This window comes from Pan paniscus, chromosome 13, assembly GCF_029289425.2.
Source record: "Pan paniscus chromosome 13, NHGRI_mPanPan1-v2.0_pri, whole genome shotgun sequence".
NCBI classification, from domain to species: domain Eukaryota; kingdom Metazoa; phylum Chordata; class Mammalia; order Primates; family Hominidae; genus Pan; species Pan paniscus.
In genome coordinates, this window is record NC_073262.2 from 60,521,375 (window position 1) to 60,541,871 (window position 20,497).

Consider the following 20,497-nt stretch of genomic DNA (forward strand, 5'->3'; position numbering starts at 1 on the left):
TTCCCTTCCTCTCTATGGCGATAGGAGCCTCTCTTCAGTGTTCCTCCTACCTCTCAGGCTGTTCCCAGACTCTTCTCTCAAGGTCCTTCTCCAAGAACTCATCCCTTGGACCAAGGTGACAGATCCACCCTCTCCCCTTTCTCTCAGGAAATTCTGATCCCCACTTGAACTTTACTGCCTCCTGTACCAGGAAGCAGAGGCTCTCATCTGTATCTAGCCCTTTCCTCTCTAAGCTATTAAATATATTAATTGTTTTTCTTTTTGTTTTTATTTTTTGAGACACAGTCTCGCTCTGTCACCCAAGCTGGAGTGCAGTGCCGCAATCTTGGCTCACTGCAACCTCCATCTTGAGGGTTCAAGAGATTCTCCTGCCTCGGCCTCCCAAGTAGCTAGGATTACTACTGGTTATGGATTACATAACCATTACGCCCTGCTAATTTTTCTATTTTTGTCGAGACGGGGTTTCACCATGTTGGCCAGGCTGGTCTTGAACTCCTGACCCCAGGTGATCCGCAAGCCTCAGCCTCCCAAAGTGCTGGGATTACAGGCCTGAGCCACTGCACCTGGCCTATTTTTAGTTTTTTTAATAGAGACAGGGTCTTGCTATGTTGCCCAGGCTGATTTCCTACTCCTGGCCTAAAGCAATCCTCCTGCTTCGGCCTCCCAAAGTGCTAGAATTACAAGCATGAGCCAGCATGCCCCATCTGTTTTTCTTCTGACAACTCACCAGACAGCTCTACTTGGACATCCCAAGTCCTCTCAAATACAGTCTGTCACCTTACTGCATTCCCCACACCTTCCTGTTCTGTTATGTGATTGTCAGAGGCATTTGAATCAGAGCAACTCCATCTTGAATAGGGGCTGAGTAAAATAAGGCTGAGACCTACTGGGCTGCATTCCGAGACAGTTAGGCATTCTAAGTCACAGGATGAAATAGGAGGTCGGCACAAGATGCGGGTCATAAAGACCTCACTGATAAAACAGGTTGCGGTAAAGAAGCCAGCCAAAACTCACCAAAACCAAGATGGTGACGAGAGTGACCTCTGGTCGTCCTCACTGCTATGCTCCCACCAGCACCATGACAGTTTACAAATGCCACGGCAATGTCAGGAAGTTACCCTATATGGTCTAAAAAGGGGAGACATCAGTAATCCACCCCTTGTTTAAAAAATAATTCGGAAATAACCATAAAAATGGGCAACCAGCAGCCCTTGGGGGACTATGCCTATGGAGGAGCCATTCTTCCTTTACTTTCTTAATAAACTTGCTTCACTTTACTCTATGGACTCGCCTCCAATTTTTTCTTGCGCGAGTCCAAGAATCCTCTCTTGGGGTCTGGATTGGGACCCCTTTCCAGTAACATGATCATCATCTACCCCCAGATTGCCTGCAGTTATCAGATTCTCCTTTTCCTACTCTATTCCACCCTACAGATCAGATCAATCGCCACATCTCATGGGCTCAGACTCCCAAACAGCCCTGAAATCTGCAATATCCTTTCCAGCCACACCACTCACCAAATAAGTTCCAGCCCCCTAATTTGTGCCCACACTTCGATTATCCCCCTAAGTGTTTCCCAAAGTGTGGAACATGTACAACTGGTGGTCGCCTCACATGCTGCTAGGTGATTCTTCAACTTTTTTTTCTTTTTAATGGTCGTTTTTTGTATTATAGATTTTACTTAAGAAATAAATTCTTAAGTAGCATCTCAAGACTACATTTCCACAGGTATAATTGCTTTGAACAAACTTTCATGAGTTTGAAGAACCCGAGGACCTTTTGAAAAGTCTACCCCATACCCCAAGGGCCAATACATACCCCAGACCAATTAAATCACAACCTCATGAGGTGGGCACAGGCTCAGGCCTAGAAACTCCCCAGGTGCTTCCAATGCAGACAAGTTTGGGGACCAGTCCATGAAAATGAGACTGAAACAGGAATTGAAGGAAAGAAGGCTGAGCCCACCTAAAGACAATAAAGCAAATAGTAATATATGTGGTAAACTGCTAGGAAGGGTACCCACCAACTCCACCCCAATTTGCCCACTTCGGCAGTGAAAGTCTGGCATCCCAGATATCCCTCAGTCTCCACTAAACCCGGACAGTCAGTCACCCTACTCAGGTAAGGCAAAGTGTCTAAGGTTTAGGAAGCAGTGCTAGCATTCTCCAAAATGTGTTCAGCAGAATGCTACCCACCACCCCTAGGGTATTAACAGCTGTGAGGCTACAAAGACTTCCACTGTGGAATAAATGTGGAACACCCTAGGGATATTCCAGGATAAGTGGTTAAGCTAATGGTTTTCTTCAAAGCCAATTTCTCAAAACTTTCAATTTACTATGATACTTTACATTGTCCAAGAGAAGAATATAATATCCTGCATTTTTCAAACTTATTTGAGGACCTTTTTTGGTGAAGCACCTTATACACAATTAAGGTTTCAAGAAAGCTTCTTGGCAGATGCTGCTCTACATATACTTCCAGACAATTTTTAGAAAATATAAATCTAATAATGTGACTTCTTCATTATCAACTTTTTGCTAGAAAAAAAAAATCCAATCTCCTTTGCAGGTGGTCTACTTTCCAAGCTCTCCCATCCTTTACCCCTTCCTACGCTCAAGTCCAGTGTTTCTCAAACTTTTAGAAGCATTCAGATCACTGGGGGATACTGCTGCAAAGCTGATTCTGATCCAGCAGGATTTGAGGTAAGCCTGAGACTCTGTGTTTCTGTTGATGCCATCACTGCTGACCCAAGGACCACACGCTGAGTAGCAAGGTTCTAGCCACATTCAGTTTTAAAGGTTGCTGTCTCTACTGAAAGCCTCTGTGCCTAGAAGGCCCTTTCCCCACCTGATAACATCCTACTTAACCTTGAAGACACTCAAGAACATCAGTTCCCTGAGATGACCTCTAGTGCCCTCAAACAGAACTGTACATCCCAATTTTATGTTTAGAGCTCTAATGTGGCACTTCACTTTACTGTATATTGGCTATTTCTTTTTCTGCCTCTGCCAAGCTGAGCTCTCTGACAGCCTTTCTGTCTATATTCTCAGTGCCTGGCACACAGTAGCTACTTAATAAATCTATATAGAAGGATAGAATGGCCATGAAAAGGAGATAATATGTGAACTTTGTTGAAGGAGACATTCAGAAAATAAGGCTGTTATGCAACATCAAGTCTGTCAGTTTGGAGTTGTGTGGTTGGGGACCTTCAGCAGGAGACAGAATGAGATTCTATGCTATCATTGCATACAGTCCTGTCACAAAGGAATAGCACCACACATTTTTATACTATATAAAAATAAAATAAAATTCCCAGGTTTCTTGACATGAAAACTAAATCCAGGTAATCTTCTGTTTAACATTTAACAGACTAAAAATCAACAGGCACAGTAGGAAATGAACCACCATTTCACCTCTAAATCTGTGTTCATCCACTTTATGGAGAATCCTTCTGACAATTCTAAGTTTAAACAAATCTTTGTGAAAAGAGTATTCCAGCAGGTTTAATGTAGTCACAGCTGTCAAAATCATGGGCAATGCATCATACTTAAGAGAGCATTTGAAAATGTGTCAATAATTATAATTACACACTTGTAGCAGATCTAATATACTTTCACCACCCTTTAACTTCAACTGATGTGAAATTAAAGCCAGTTACTTAAAAATGCAACTCTTAGATCATAATTTAATCCTAAAGTAGATATAAAACCTGTCACACTAGAGAGGTACAGTACATTTTACTCAAGAGGAGAAAAGGCCACGGCATTATAATACATCATTTTAGGTAAGGTGACCACCTTTAATGTGGAAAGGGTAAAATACATTATCTAGCTGACATAATTTTGAATATTTACTTCATCCATTTGTATTTAAAGATTGTCTCTTCAAAATTATGCATGACCCACAGCACAGAGATAACTGCTAAAATTTAGGATTATTTCCTACCAATCTTTTTTTTCTCTACATCCATATATATACGTTAACTACAAATATGAAAGTGTACTATGTTTCATGTTTATGTTTATGGAACTGTACTACAGAACTGTACGTAATTTATATGAAAGGAATTATACTATGTTTTGAGTGTCCTGCTTTTTTCATGTAATATTTTGTGTACTCTCTACGGTCATTCATTCATTGCAACAATTTCTGTGTGCCTCCTATGCATAAGACAGTATACTAGGCACAGGATAAACATATACACATACACACACACACACACACACAGAGTACAAAACAGACATACCTTGTATTTACTGATAATATATATATAAGGTAGTATCTGTAAGATACGGAAAATAATTAAGGCTCAAACTAGATGGAATAGCCAACAAAAGCCTCTTTGAAAAGGTAACTACTTTTAAAATGAGATCTGTCTCTGAAAATTCATCAAAAATAGTATTTTTAGTGATTACATAAAATTCCATTCTAGGAATATATATAAACCTAACCGCTGCTGTAGAACATTTACTTTTTTTTTTTTTTTTTTTTTTTTTGAGACAGTCTCACTCTGTCGCCCAGGCTGGAATGCGGTGGTGTGATCTTGGCTCACTGCAACCTCCATCTCCCAGGTTCTCCTGCCTCAGCCTCCCGAGTAGCTGGGATTACAGGCGTGCGCCACCATACTTGGCTAATTTTTATATTTTTAGTAGTGATGAGGTTTCACCATGATGGCCAGGTTGGTCTCAAATTCCTGACCTCAGGTGATCTGGCCTCCTATGCCTCCCAAAGGGTTGGGATTACAGGCGTGAGCCACCATGCCCAGCCTATAGAACAGTTAAATTGTTTCTCTCTTTTTTTTTTTTTTTTTTGCTACTCTACACCTAGTTGAATACATTTGTATACTTACAGAGATTTAGGCAGGGCTCAGTGGCTCACGCCTGTAATCCCAGCACTTTGGGAGGCCGAGGCCAGCGGATCACCTGTGGTCAGGAGTTCGAGACCAGCCTGGCCAACAGGGCAAAACCCCATCTCTACTAAAAATATAAAAATTAGCTGGGTGCAGTGGTGCATGCCTGTAATCCCACCTACTTAGGAGGCTGAGGCATGAGAATCCCTTGAACCCAGGAGGCAGAGGTTGCAGTAAGCCAAGATCACGCCACTGCACTTCCAGCCTGGCAACAGAGCAAGACTCCATCTCAAGAAAAAAAATAAAAAGAGAGATAGAAAGATTTAGTAAGTGATTTTCCTAAAATGAGTAACTAAGGGCTCAAAAATTTTCCAGAAGAAATGCATTTATATTAACAACCCAAATTCCAAGTCTTTTAACTTGGAATCCAAATACATTGCTTAATGTTGCAGGAGCAAATTCTTTTTTTTTTTTTTGAGATGGAGTCTCGCTCTGTCACCCAGGTTGGAGTGCCATCTCGGCTCACTGCAACCTCCGCCTCCTGAGTTCAAGAGATTCTCCTGCCTCAGCCTCCCGAGTAGCTGGGAATACAGATGCATGCCACCATGCCGGACTAAATTTTTGTATTTTTTTAAATAGAGACGGGGTTTCACACCATGTTAGTCAGGATGGTCTCGATCTCCTGACCTCGTGATCTGCCTGCCTCAGCCTCCCAAAGTGCTGGGATTACAGGCGTGAGCCACCGTGCCCTGCCTTGCAGGAGCAAATTCTAAAGAAAAAATGCAGTATGGGAAATAAAGAAATTTATTTATTTTTTTTTTTTGAGACAGGAGTCTGTCACCCAGCCTGTATGGGGTACAGTGGCATAATCATGGCTCACTGCAGCCATGACCTCCCTGCTCAAGTAATCCTCCCACCTCAGCCTCCTGAGTAGCTGGGACTACAGCCACATGCCACCACACCTTACTAATTTTTAAAAAATTTTTTGTAGAGACACAGTTTTACTATGTTGCCCAGGTTAACCTCAAACTCCTGCACTCAAGGAATCCTCTTGCCTTGGCCTCCCAAAGTGCTGTGATTACAGGTGTGATCCACTATAATCACACTTGGACACCACACTTGGCCAAATTCCCATTAAATTTTGTTTACTTGGGTTTCAGTTTTTAAATAGATCTAGTTTGACAATCAGCAGGAAATCCAATCATCTTTTTAAGCAATACTGGCTAAATATCTCAAAATTTCCAAAAATTCCTATTTTACCTTTACATTACAAAATATCAAAAGCTCAAAAGATCAAATTCAAAAGATCAGTTCAAAAGATCAAAAGCTACCTCTTATGGTCTGTTCCGAAGTCATAAATAAAATTTTGCTGTTTCTTAAAAACTGTCTATCATAGCCCTACTGCTTTTTTTACAGCTATTATAAAAATAAAACTTTTTCCTTAAGTCTAAAAATCCATTGCCTCCACTCTTGATCAATAATAAAAAGCTGACTATATGAGTTTCCTGGTCACTAAATGCCTACTTACCACTCACCATATTTTTTTTTTAAAAAGGTGATCAGCCATATAAGCTCTGCTTTTAACGTAAAGCACACACCAGACATAGTGCTTTAAAACAATCAAAGTAAAGCTGTGGTTAGCAAGGCTTCCAAAGCCCAGAGTTCTTTATAGACTCAAACTTACACAGGAAAAAAAAAAAAAAATCATAAAGCTCCATTTACTGGAAGGACCAAAAAAGAGTGAGACTGAGAGAATCAACAAATTACTAAACTTTAGAAATAACTAAGCCTGTGCCCTTCTTAACAAATGAGGAAAGGAAAGCACCACAAAGACAAAGGTTAAGAAAATGACTTTCTTAGGCCACACAATTGGTTTACACCAGACAACAGACTAGCATTTGAGTCTTAAGGGTCATCCTCTCGTTATCACCACACCACATTGCTTCACAAATACAAAGCAAAAATCCAATTCATGGCACAGCCTATACTGAAATTTAAAATGCAAATATCCCTTGATTCAGCAATTCCAATCCTTGGTATTTATCTCCAGATACACAGGAGATAGATGATTGATAGACAGATAGACAGACAGATAGGCAGGGCGCGGTGGTTCACACCTGTAATCCCAGCACTTTGGGAGGCCGAGGCGGGCAGATCACCTGAGGTCAGGAGTTGGAGACCAGCCTGGCCAACATGGAGAAACCCTGTCTCTACTTAAAAATACAAAATTAGCCGGGCGTGGTGGCGCATGCTTGTAATCCCAGCTACTCGGGAGGCTGAGGCAGGAGAATCACTTGAACCCAGGAGGCAGAGGTTGCAGTGAGCCGATATCGCGCCACTGCACTCCAGCCCGGGCAAAAAGAGGGAAACTCCATCTCAAAAAAAAAAAAAAAAAAAAAAAAAAAGATAGATAGATAGATAGATAGATAAGATTGATTGATTGATTTCTGCAGGCGTGGGGATATATTTCAAGACCCCTAGTGAATGCCCGAAACCTCAGGTAGTACTGAACTCTATCTATGGACAGTCCCTGAATTAAAACGGTTTCACTGTAAACCCTTCCTGTACTTCAAATCTTGTATTGTGCACACATATTCCTGTCATAATATGACTAGTATCAAAAACATAAAACAAAATAATAAAGTTATTTTATTTCTAGGAAAAAATGTATAGGAACTCATATTACTGTGCACATGTAATGAAATAAAGCTATCTAGGAACGAAAAACAAAAACACCAATTTGAATTAAACCAAAAATGTCGGAGTTGTATGGCCCCAGAAGGAGACAAGCCTCTATGAGAACAAAAGAAATGCCCTCCTGGAAGATTTCCATGTACAACACTCACATCTGAGACAGATTCACCGCACTTGGGCTTAGAATGTCCTAAAACAATAAGACTTTTAGGGATCAAAAGGGAACCAAGTAGGAGAAGAGAGAGGAGCTGAGGTGGACATAGCTGATTAAGAAACAATAAGTTGGAGGGAATCCTAAGCAAACAAGCCAAGGGAGGCGGGGGGGGGGGGGGGATGCTTCTCTGAATTTGAAAAGGACATTCCATTCTAAACTGGTTAAAAGCAAGGATAAATCTCAAGCAGAGAGCATTTTCCTCTGGCATTTTTTTCCCCATCTTGGAGCTCCGGCAACTTCTTTTTCACATTTTATATCATCTATGATACCAAGAAAAGGTCACTATTAGAATCAGTTTTACCTTAATAAGGCTCAGTGAAATAGGCACAGACATAAGTTACAGGTGTCACCCATCAAACAGCATATCTGCCTTTGATTCTATGAGCAGATGTTTTATCAGTTTCCCATGTTCAAAAGTTGAAGACTGTTATTTTACTCCTCTATTCGGATAAACATTTTATTTATTTGCAAGATATGGCACTTGACCCCAAAAAGTCAATAACAGACTTTGAACTGTTTGTAGCTGGTTCATTTTATCATTCAGACCTCAACCCACTTCTTCCCATTTCCAAAAGGAAGCTCTCCCCCAGGACATTCTCATCCTCTCACCAATCACCAGTACAAATCCAATAGCCAATACAAAGCCAAAGCCCCAAACCCTATCTCCAGAGTTTCAGTTCCATTTTCCCAGCTTCTCACAGGGCTCAAGTAAGCATTCTTCTGGGTTCTTGCTCTCCCAGAACCTCAAACCCAACGCCACAATCCATTCCAACCCAGGTGCTCTTGGCAACCTTCCATTTTCTTTTAAGAGCAACACCATTCTCCCAGTCATCCAGGTTCCAAAAGTCACATATGTTTGCCCAACCCCTACCCTCCCTCTCATCGCAAAAGTAATTTATTCACCAAGCCCTATGGCTTCTCCAGCCCAAGGCTAAAACCCTAGTTCCATCTATTCTCATTTCCTCCTGGCTTCTGGGCATCCCACTCCACTAGACCAATCATCCTTGGCTAACAGAAGGCTATGTGCCAAGGCCTCAAACTCATACACCTATAGGGTCAATCCAGTTAGCCTACAGGAACGAGGTAGGCGAGGAGTTTAAAACAAACAAACCTGTCAGTGCAAGAACAATAAACAGCAACTAACACCGAGCCTCAGTGTCTGGGAGAAAACAGGATGAACTGAGACAGTAGCAGCCACAGCACACACATCTCCCTCAGACAGACATGGTCAAAAGATCTGGCAGTTTCTTGCAGGAAGGAATATGGCCCTGGGGCTGCCAGAGTTTTCAGTGTTGCAGGAGCAGCTGGACATTTCGATTTTTTTTTATGAAAATGTCCCCCATTTTTACACGTTAGCAACCATGTTTTTTTTTTTAATGTTTTAAATACAGTATCAAACAGGACAGAACTCTGAGGTATACTGAGCTCAGAGACCACCAGTTTTCAACCTCTGCTCTGGTGCACTGATGGTGATGTGGGAATTTACAGCCTGAGTTAAAGTTCAGATGTGTAACCTTAGACATTTATATCACCTCTCTAGGCCTCAGTTTCTCCTTCTATAAAATGGGCATTAGAGTAGGTTACTTCATGGAGTGTGAGTGAGCATTAAATGAGATAATGAAAGGGGCCAGACCAAGGCCTGCTTTCATGCCTTATCTTAACTTCCAGCCTGTCATTCAAAGTAAGCCATAATGTGCCTCTAAATCTCCCTTTCTAAACTTGCTCCTGTGGTGCTCATCTTGATGTGCTCTACAGAGTCAAGTCACATCACAAAGCACTTTTAACTGTGAATGTGCTGTTCCTTTCGGTTGTCTAAGGTCTTGCATGCCACCCTGAGAAGCTGCATCCCAGGACACATAGTCTGAGACTAGTGATTAAAAATATGTGCAACTGCCAGGCACGGTGGCTAGCGCCTGTAATCCCAGCACTCTGGGAGGCCGAGGTGGGTGAATCACGAGGTCAGGAGTTCAAGACCAGCCTGGCCAACATGGTGAAACCCCATCTCTACTAAAAATGAAAAAAAAAAAAAATAGCTGGGCATGGTGGTGAGTGCCTGTAATCCCAACTACTCGGGAGGCTGAGGCAGGAGAATCGCTTCAACCCAAGGCGGAAGTTGCAGTGAGCCGAGATCGCGCCACGGCACTCCAGCCCAGGTGACAGTGCGAGACTCCATCTCAAAAAAAAAAAAAATGTGCAACTATCTTTTCTATAACTTGGCCTCTAAATAAAAAACAAGCCCCTTATATTTACTTGCCCCATTCTCTCTTTTTGGAATGTTGCCTATGCTACAACCTATACATATACAGATACCTCTCAAAATAACATCCAATTGGTACCTCTTTCAGAGGCCAGCCAAACAGCCACCTCCTTAAAGGTGTTGGTTGATCCTCTGTAACTTGTGACCAAGATATTCAGAGTTCTGCCACTAATAGTTACATGTATAATTATTCACTCCCTTACTCAAGTGCACCTTATTATTAACTTGACAATAACTGAGCTTTCTATGCCCAACCTTACCTACAGGAAGACTTGATAAATGCTCAATAAATAAGGGACAAAGAAGACGGGAAAAGATGAAGGAAGAGGAAAGCAAGATTTTAATGATAAGGACAATGACAACAATTAAGCTCTTGTGTCTCTGAATGCAAAGAGCTGTCCCTACTAACCACATGCTTTCATTTTTTATTTCTGAACAATATATGGGGGTCATCTTCCCCACCTCCCTCTCATCCTTTGGGTGTGTGTAACCTCAGCTTCCCCTTATTCCTGAAAGTCAACAACCTCTTCAGGTATAATCTAAATAAACAGGGAGTTAAGTGGCTCCTGCCACCATTCTAAATGAATCAGCCCCACCTTTGATGCTGATGGGGATCAAGATGATGATGATGATGCACACTGGAGCTGGCCCAAATCACGTATTACTCACTTTAATCTGATTTGGAAACAAGTAAAGACCCTTACACAGAAAAAATAATCTGGCAAGGGAGAGGGGCATAGGGGTATGAACTTTCTATAGAATGACAGAAATCCACACAAAAAGAAAACGAAAGTCTCATCCAGACTAGCAAATATTCAATAAACAAATTAAGGCTAATTTCCACAATACCTAGAACAGTTTTTTTCTAACTGCTTATTAGGACCCATTAGCAAGTTATAAAATCAGTTTAGTATATAAAGACTAGAATTTTTAAAATAAAAATTGAATATTAATTAAAAAGCATTATAATATTTTTTGTAGAACTTGTAATTCGGCTTTATTTTTAACACCTGTGCACATGCATATGTGTTTGTGTGTGTACCAGGTCATGATATAAAATGTACTGCTGAGTGTTAAAATGTTTTAAAAATACTGAAATAGAACATTTATGTTTATATAAAGTAATCTCTGCTGACTGAGCTTTTCTGTTTTTTACTAGGCCATCCTCATAATATATTTGTTCTTGCCACCTATTGTTCACAACAACTCGGGTTCTTCAAGTTCAAGATAAGCATATGAAAACTGTATGAAAAATAGCACTGGGCACATGTGTCCCTTACTCCTGAAAAGGAAGGTGTCACTCTCGATAACCACCTACACTTTCACTCCTATGCATATTTCTATCTCGTGTAAGTCCCTGACATCAAGACAAGGGATATTCATCCCTAAGCTCCTGCCTTTATGGTCATGTTTGCTTATATGCATTAACTCACTACTTACAGAGAGTAAATCAAGCACATCTTACTTTCACCCCAAGCGTAGCCAACACTCATCAATAGCTGCAATAGTGGAAGTTTCGGAACTTGGTTTAAAACATCACCTCAACCCATCCCTTCTATTCCAGAATGCTTTTTCTCAAGTTCTTCTTATTGCACATTTTCCTCAGTACCCACGTTCCAAACTCTCAAGTATCGTCCCACTTCTAATATCCAACTTTGTCCAAGATCACCCCACCTTCGTTCTCCCCTCTGTACATTTCTAAAGTTCAAGGTTATATTTTTGGAGGGCCTATCAATATTCTTCCATAACTGGCTAAAATGGAATCCCCCAAACCAGAGCAATCTTGCTTTTCGATGGCATGGTGATATTAATAGCCAATCTTGGCTTTCATAGATGAGCAAAAGCACACACCCATCAAGTATTCAAGATGAAAAGTTATATGTGGTATGTCCACTGATTTCAGCCCTTAAAAATCTCTCAAAAGAGGAGTTTACTTTGGATTCCACCCATTTTCCAAAGAGGTCACCTACATTTTTCCACCTCTCACATAAGCATGGCCCACCACTATGTTTTCATTGTCAACTGTTTGGAAACATATGCAACAGGAAAAAGTCAAGAGTAAAGTAATTGATTCACTGAGTGTCTGGGTCCTAACTATAAATAATGAAGGATTCCCTGCTCTGTGGGATATAAAAAATTAGTGAGACATTCTTCTCAAAAATGGAAGCATCACTCTTAAATATAAAAACAAAGAAAGAAACATATGCTGAAAAGAACACAATAAATGTTTGTGGAATTGACTAAGCACAGGTTACAACATTAAGCACTAAGAAGAGGTATCAAAAGCAGTTCCTTCTACATAGAATGTCTTTCGTCCCCACTTTCCAAACTCATCCTTACGGACCACAGTGACTGGTATCATCTTGTCAGCGATTTCCCTGGTTCCCTAGAGGACTAGGTCCCTTTGCTCCCTTAATATGCAATCATCCATTCATTCTCTCGGCAATTCAAAAACAATTTATTGACTGTGTGGTCTAGGCCAGGCATTGTGTTAGGTGCAAAAGTTACACAAAAGATGAATAAGACAGTCCCTTGCCTCAAGGAGCCCAGGGAGAGAACTTGAAAGGTTTTAAGTTGGTGAAGAGCAATGACTTGTGTAGAAAGAATCAATGGAGGAATGAACAACTTGAAGTCCTTGCCCTCAAAGAGATCAATCACATCCCAGAATAAGAAATGGGGATGATAAAACCTAGGAGACTGTCGAAAGGCAAAATGGCAAAATCCAGAAAGCATTCTTGCTTGCAGTAAGATTACTCTGAGCCTTGAAGAATCTGGGTCCCCCAAAAAGGAGGGGAGTGAGGGGCAATGCAGAGACCAGAACAGCCAGGGTTTGGCCTCAAGATGAATGAGAACTGACCTTGGGCGATCCCTCAGGACACTTATGCTAAAAGTGGTCTCACCCCATCCCCCTCTTCAAAACAACCTTCACCTACTGCACAAACCTCCACAAAATTTAGGAAGACTGAAATTTAAAGTTATTTCCCAGTCACAGAAATAAAGGCCAAATACCCAGAGTCAACAATGAAGCAACTCTAATGGGCAAAGTGGAATGTTGGTCAGAGAGTGAAACCCAAAAATCAAACAACTGAATAGCAGTGGCTCTGGAAAACAAAGCTCTGATGGATCACATAAGAGCCTTTATACATATAAACAATCTCACATTTCCAGAACTGCCTAGAAGCGCACAGGAATAGTATTCGAATGTGTGGTCAGTTTGAATATTAGGGGCAGAGGGTGTACTTGTGTTAACTCAGAAAAGGAAGCTGCCGAATATCTTATTAGTTAATTTTGAGAGTGTGAGTTCAAGCAAAACTACCTGCCATCTGAACCAAAGGCTGTGATGTGCCAACCACACCAAACTGATGAGGCTCTTTCAAAAGGAGTCTTTCATTTGAATGTCCTTCCAACAGACAAACCCTAGTTTAGAACTTCTGATTCTTAAACTTAACATGGCAAGCAAGAGCATTCTATGGCCAACTGCTAAAAATGAGGAGGTAAATCTTCCATTTGGTTCTTCTGAGAGCTGGAATTGGCCACAGAAAGAAACACAAAGTTTTCACTCCAAAAGATCAAAGAAGGCATTTTGTACCAGGAAACCCAATTCCAAATCCTCATTTCCAGGAATAAAGCCACAGTGCCCAGTGCTTGCTTGGGAAAATAAAACAGGAGATTCTGCGGATTCCAATTAAAATTTCTGATGGCTTTATTTCCCAGCCTCACCAGTTTAATGTTGTTAACATTTCATCCAGGCCCTGCTTTAACTTAAATACTGCTTCCAGCTCTGAATGGTCACACCTTAATACTGGGTAAAAAGGAAGGTGTCTTAACACTTCATGACAGTATTCTTTGCCCCATCCCAAGTGCTAGATATATAAGACAAGGTGATGCTGAAAAGTGCTAGCTTCAGCCCAGCCTGTGTCTCCCATAACTACAGCCAGGTGAAACCTCACTGCAGCCCACACTATTTAGTTGCAATATTGGAAAGGAGAGTAGAAGCAGGAGAAAATAGGGGAGGAGGGGGACATACCTCAACCTTATTCAAATATAACAAACAATGAGCTTGCTTTACAATTATTTCCTGGGGTCTTATCGATCAGCCAATAGTTACTGTGTGCCCACTGCAAACAAGGTACCAAACTAAATCTATAGTCAGCATAGTGCAGTAAAATATTCCCTAAGTAATCATTATGTTAATGGTTATGTGTTTAATTTTATCATTTTACAAAAAATGTATTGTGTATGTAGGTTATAAAGTCTAAAAATAAAATCAGCACCTATGAACCCATCACCCAATCCAAAAACCAGAACATCACCAACACTGTATCATCTACCTACTTCCTCCATTTTTATTCCAGGTCCCTGCAACATACACACACTCCACATAATCATTATTCTGAAGTTGGGGTTTCGGTGCAAGTACAAACGCATATTTATGACTACCTCCTATTCCTAACAAGTGAGTTGGCTTTCCAAATATGGTAGTAATACATAATTTCCTCTTAAAAAAATGATGTCTTTAGGTTCTTTTCTTTAAGTGAATCATTGCTTTAAAGAAAAATATTAATAGAGTAAGTGGGACTCAGCCATGGTAAACTCAGGAAGACAGTATGTGAGTGAATGAACTTTGACAATCACTGCAAAAGTGGCCAAGAACATGAGTTCTGAAGTCCTGCAGACCTCTGGTTCAAATCCCCATTCCACCACTGAAATCTGCCAAGCCTCAATTTCTTATTGTAGGAAGGTAAAATAATAATAAGACATATGGTGTTTGTGGAAATGTCATGAAAAAGTACCTGTGAAGAGCTGAGCCCAGTGCCTAGCACATATCCAGCACCCCTAAACTATCCTGTCATTAAAGCCACCCAAACATATCAAAGAGTTTTGCCACCATCAGTGGTTTGCTTCTCCAGAATTCCTACTGAGTTGGGCATGAGATCGCTTCACATAAAAATAAATCAAGATGCAGAGATCCAAGAGCAGAACAAGCCACAGACTACAGCTCCCAGTCCCAGCATTGATTCCATCTTCACCTCATGACCTTGAAGAGCAGGATCATTTTTCAAATCCATTTCTGTCCTGTCCCCCCTCCCTCAGAAGACTGGACTACTCAATCCAAGCCTGAGAATTACCTAGAAGCCTATCATGACCATCATGGGACTAGTTCAGTCCAATCTAGGGCAAGATAGAGGCATAACCTCTATCTCCTGACTCAATCTCTGTTATACCTTCCTTGGACACATGATGAAAACCTGGCAAATCACTACTTTGAAAAAAATTCATTACAAATCTATTAATCAAATTAAGTTCCTCACTTCTGAAATTAATACATTACATTCCTGAATATGGCATCTTTACTCTGAATCCTTAATATTCCTTTAAATTCCTCACAGATAACAACAAACTTGCTAGGATTCAAATGATCACTCTCTTCCAAGGTACAAAAGTTGTAAGACTACTATCTAAATCAAGTTTTATTTAAAACCACCCTCTCCATTTCAAGTAAAACTCAACAACACAGCTGGAAAAGGAGGGCATGAACCCAATCTATAATCATCCCAATCCTTAGTTTTTGTCACCTATCCAGAATTTATCTATCCATCATTCACCACCTGTGAGTACCCGCATAAGGGGTAATAGCAGAAATGCTATTATCCAACACCCAGTTACATCAACTTAAGGCCTAGATTTCAGCTTCAAAAGAATTCCATTTTTTAAAATTCCAAGACAGAAAATAAAAACAAGTGAATCATAAAATAAGTGATCGAGGTCCCATCCAGGCATAAGATAACCTCCTGACCCCTATGTCCCCATCAGTGAAATGGATGAGGCCCATATTTCAAACTTAAGCAGTCTGCACACTATGAAGCTGCATGGCGAGGCCGATGTCTGAGGTCAGCACAAGTCTAGTGTCTGCTGGCTGCCCAAGCCTGGGCCCCTGGCCAGCAACCCACCTCCAGAGACAAGTGCCAGGACATACTATAGTGTTTCCATTTAAGGCCCGCCACTTGGATCAGCCCATCTCTGAAATTTCTTAACACCACCTTTCCAGGAAGAATTTTTTTGGGGAAAAGGGAGGTGGTGTCTATTTTTTGCCACCGCCTTCCCTTGGGCTGTCAGAGCAATCTGCATCTCTGGGACAGGATTCTTTAAAACCACTGGGTTATGTCTCAATTCATGGGCCTCTTCTCAAAAATATGTAAAAACATGTATGGAACGGGCCCCTTTGCCCATCATCTAACTCTTATCATACATCCCTCAAAAAATAAAGAAAAGCCCAATAAAACTGACAAGTCCATTGTATTACCTTGCTGCCTCTCCCCAAAAGCCAAATTCATGACAACTTTTTAACCAAGACTTTTCTTCTGTTACTAAGTGGAACGTTTTCTTCTCTAAGTAGCTTTTCTCCCATGCAAGCAGCGTTCAAATCTCCAGGGGAAAGGAGGGGTGGGGAGGGGGTGGGAGACTATCTGGCACAAACTGGACAGAGCCGAGCCAGTCTAGAACCCGACGGAAGTTATTGAATCCAGCGGCCCCAGAGGCCCACATCTCTTCTTAGTGCGCCCGAGGTTCTAGCCTCACTGTTTTGGTTACAGTTGAAGGAAGGGTTTTAAACTTGGCAAAGTACCGTGCAACATCTGTAACCACATTTGCCTTCTGGGGATCGGAAGATGAATCCCACATTCCTGGCTTTGAAGCTTTTTGAAACTGCAGCTAGGAAGAACCGAGGGAGGGAGGGAGTTGAGCAGAGTTTATTGGCTGTCTCTCCAGCAGAAAATTCCTCTTGGAAGAGATGGATATTTTGAGGGTGGGGGAAATTCGCCTATCTATCTCCTTACTCTCCACAAGCTCAGCTAGGAAGGTGAGCCCCGTGGCCCCGCGGCCAGATCGATTTACAAGTCAGAGTCGCACACCCTGAAGGAGTTCACAACACACACACACACACACACACGCACGCACACACACCCCAATACAAACCTGAGACCCCCGCTCCACGCCTCTGCCCCCCCACCCCCCATATCCCACCAGCAGTTCAGGCCCAAAGCAAGACAGTTTTGTTCCGCGGCTGCTTCCCCCACGGAGAGGGGATCAAGCTTGGGGGAGAAAGGAATGAAAGCGAGGGGGAGGCACCGCAGACGCCCACCCTGCCACCCCCGATCCCTGCCTCTTCTCCCGCTAGACTACCTCCTCCTTCAGTCCTCCCGGCTCCAGCAGGCGCGGCCGGCGACCTGCGCTCACCTCGGGTCCCGCCGCGGCCGGGGGCTGAGCCGGGGGAGGCGGAGTGCGAGGCAGCCGGGCGCTGCAGGTCGGCGCGGGGCGGGGCGGGGCGGTGCAGCCGGCGAGGGAGCCCGGAACTCTGCGGGGCCGGGACCCGGGGGCCGAGGGCCGGCCCCGAGCGGCGGCGGCTGCGGCGGCTGCAGCGGAGCGGTGCGTGGGGCCGGGAGCTTCCCGGCCCTGGGGCCGGCGCGGCTGGCCGAGGAGCAGGCTGGCAGCGGCAGCGGCGGCAGCGGCAGCCACCCGGGGGAAAGAGCCGGGGGAGGGCGGGGAGGCGGGGTGAAGAGGAGGAGGAAGGGGAGGAGGGCGGGCAGAATAAACTTCCCGAGGCGCAGAGGCTCGGGCTGGGAGCACGACCGCGGGCGGGGCAGGCGGACCAGCTGGGCTTGCCCCCGGGGGCGGCGGGGGAGACCGTCACAGAGAGTAGAAAAGTTCCCCCAGCGCCGAGGGGGAGGCTGCGGCGGCGGCGGCGGCTGCAAAGAGCAGGAGCTGGAGCGGGAGGAGCGGGAGGAGGAGGAGGAGGAAGTGGCTGCGGAGCGCTCGGCCAATGAGTGTCTGGAGCTGTGATTAACCAGGCAGCAACACATCATTTCCTCCCGGCGCGGATCCAGGGAGCCGGGAGGGGAGAGAGGAGGCGGCGGGGCGGGGCCGTCCCCGCGCCCCCTGCAGGCGCCCGGCCGAGGGCGAGCCCGCCGAGCCCCGCCGAGCCTGACCGCGCCGCCCCCGGCGCGCCTGGCGCTGTCTGGCGGGTCGCTTGGCCCGCCGGGTGGAAGCTATGAGCGCGCCGCCAGCGGGGCTCCTCGGAGGCGGCGGGGCAGGCCCGAGCTGGGCTCCTGTGGCCGGGGTGGGAGGAGAAGAGGCCGCGCGGCACGGGTGAGTGCCCAGGTAGGCGCGGGCGGGGCCGTCTGGACAGCTCCCGAGGGCGCGCGGGGCAGGCGGGCGGACGGGCGGGCATCCCGGGCCCGGGGACTGCGGGCGGCCACCTACTCGAGCCCTGCATGTCAGACTTGGGCTGGATTCTCAGAGAGAAGCCTTGGCATTCTCATCCAGGCCATCTCTGACCTGCCTTCAGATCCCCTTCCACTTTGCTCATTTCCTTGCAAGGTCTAGGGTTATGCCAGAGCTTGCCATGTTCGCCGTTGGCTTCCTTAGTAACAGAAATAAGCATGGAGGGGCTTCTGCAGTGATCTAGCCCTGTCCTAGGCGCCATGGGAGCTTACAGTGGAAATGCAGGAACATTCTCCGCTGCAGAGAGTCTGATAACCTCGGTCCTTAGATACACAAAAACACCCCAGTGTGCTAATATTACCCAGAGCACCAAAAAGGCATGCAAGGATCAAATTTTGCATGGTTCCTGCTGAGTGTAAAGGAAAGCACTAAGCCATTTTCTCTGCCCTCTAGAAGCTTATAATGTACAGTCCTATCACAAAGCAGAATAAAAACATGAAACCTATAAATGGGAATGCCATAAAGTATTTTTATCTCTACAGGTTCATTCATGCAGAGGGCATTTATTGGGTGACTGCAGTACTGCAAAAGGTTGCAAAGGAAATGGAAGATCTGGTCCCTGCAGGTTGGGAGTTTACAATCTAATTAGAAACACAAGGCATATATACGTGAAAAAACTAGAATCCCCAGCTGTAAGCAAAAGGATGGAGTAGGTGGGAGCATTTTTTTCATAAAGAGGAGAGCTTTGTACCTGTATGATTGGTGAGGATCAGGAGAGGCAAGTTCAGTACCAATCAAGGCAAGAGCACCTATATGTATCCCTGCTCCATAGAATGATGTAACAGGGCCCTCATTGTCACTTGGCTGAAGTGTCAGCTCTGCCACTGACAAACTGTTTTGAACTGGGGCACATTTTTAACCTAAGAAGGGAATACAGGTTGTCTCGTGAGGTGGTTGTGCAGTTCAAATGAGATTACAAACGTGAAAGCTTGTGAAGCTCAATGATGTACATTCATGGAGTCCTCATTGTACAAACTGGCCCCTTCTTGGTAACCTTTAGAGTTCCCTCCCAGGCTGTAAGCTGCAAGAGGGCAGGGACCAGGTCTGGTTGTATTCATCATGTATCACAATGTCTAGCAGAAGGGTTCATGTGGGTGTTCAATAAAGTTTTGCTGAGTAGGTAAATAAATGAATTAATGAATCCTGTTATGCTCTGAACAGTTCCTATTATTTGTTCCTTAAGCAGTTCCTTCAATAGTGGTCTTATTGTATCGCTGGCTCAGTGAAAAACACTGTAACTCAACCTCCTGTGACTTACTAGTGTGCCAGGAGACTGGGAGAATTCTGGATGGTACTGTCAGAGGCATTCGAACCAGAGAAACTCCATTTTGAATGAGGGCTAGGAAAATGAGGCTGAGACTGGCTGGGCTGCATTCTCGGGAAGTTAGGCTTTCTTAGCCTCTAGATGTTTACAGCTAAGGGAACAAATTAATAGTGTTTACTAAACAAACCCAGACTTGGGAGTGTCCAGATATCCCGATATCTGGAGAACAAAGGCATTCCTAATTTTGCTTTAAAGATAATATTGATTCTTGCAAAATATAGTAATTTATTTATTTATCACAAACTCTTGTAGCAGAGCACATCTCCCTATATATACAAGCGATGTACCTAGCATGGAATCGTTCCTCCTCTTACTTTCGGCAACATCCTACTTTGTCTATGGAGTAGGTGTCCTTTCACCACTTTACTTTCTTAATAAACTGGCTTTTACTTTACACTGCGGACTCGCCCTGAATTCTTTCTTGCGTGAGATCCAAGAACCCTCTCTTGGGGTCTGGATTGGGACCCCTGCCCTAAAACATATTCCTGGCAACCACAGAAGGGACTTTAGTGCAGAAACCCTGACCCAACGGCTACCTTTGGGTAAGTGTTGGGGTCCTGTAACAGTACTTGTGGCCTTTTAACATAAAGTGTGTGTGTGTGTGTGTGTGTGTGTGTGTGTGTGTGTGTGTATGTGTAAAGCAAGAGGCAAAAGGCTCCTCCACTCCTCCAGCAGGATACAGCCTTCCACACAAGCCCTGTGCACACAAGGATACAGCCCTTTGGCTTGGACACCTTAATCCGGGGTTTCTCAACCTTAGCACTATTGACATTTTTGGCTGGGTAATTGTTGTGAATGCTGTCCTGTGCATTGTAAGATGTTTGGCAGCATCCTTGACCTCTACTTACTAACTGCCAGAACACCCTCCTGCCACAGTTG

General features: G+C 43.8%; 1 protein-coding gene across 2 annotated transcripts in view; it reads right to left on the bottom strand.

The window, feature by feature from the left end:
* Positions 1 to 17,896, bottom strand: part of LOC134728727 (basic proline-rich protein-like) — a 57,516-nt gene extending 39,620 nt beyond the window's left edge. Inside the window, exon 1 of one of the 2 annotated variants that reach the window (XR_010109465.1) lies at positions 17,197 to 17,896. Coding sequence is in view for 1 of the 2 variants with exons in the window: in XM_063595380.1 (XP_063451450.1) it covers positions 17,251 to 17,876 (626 nt within the window). In the remaining variant the exon portion in view is untranslated. The remainder of the gene's footprint in view (positions 1 to 17,196) is intronic. The other variant, XM_063595380.1, reaches the window with a different exon arrangement.
* Between the last annotated feature and the right edge of the window lie 2,601 nt (positions 17,897 to 20,497).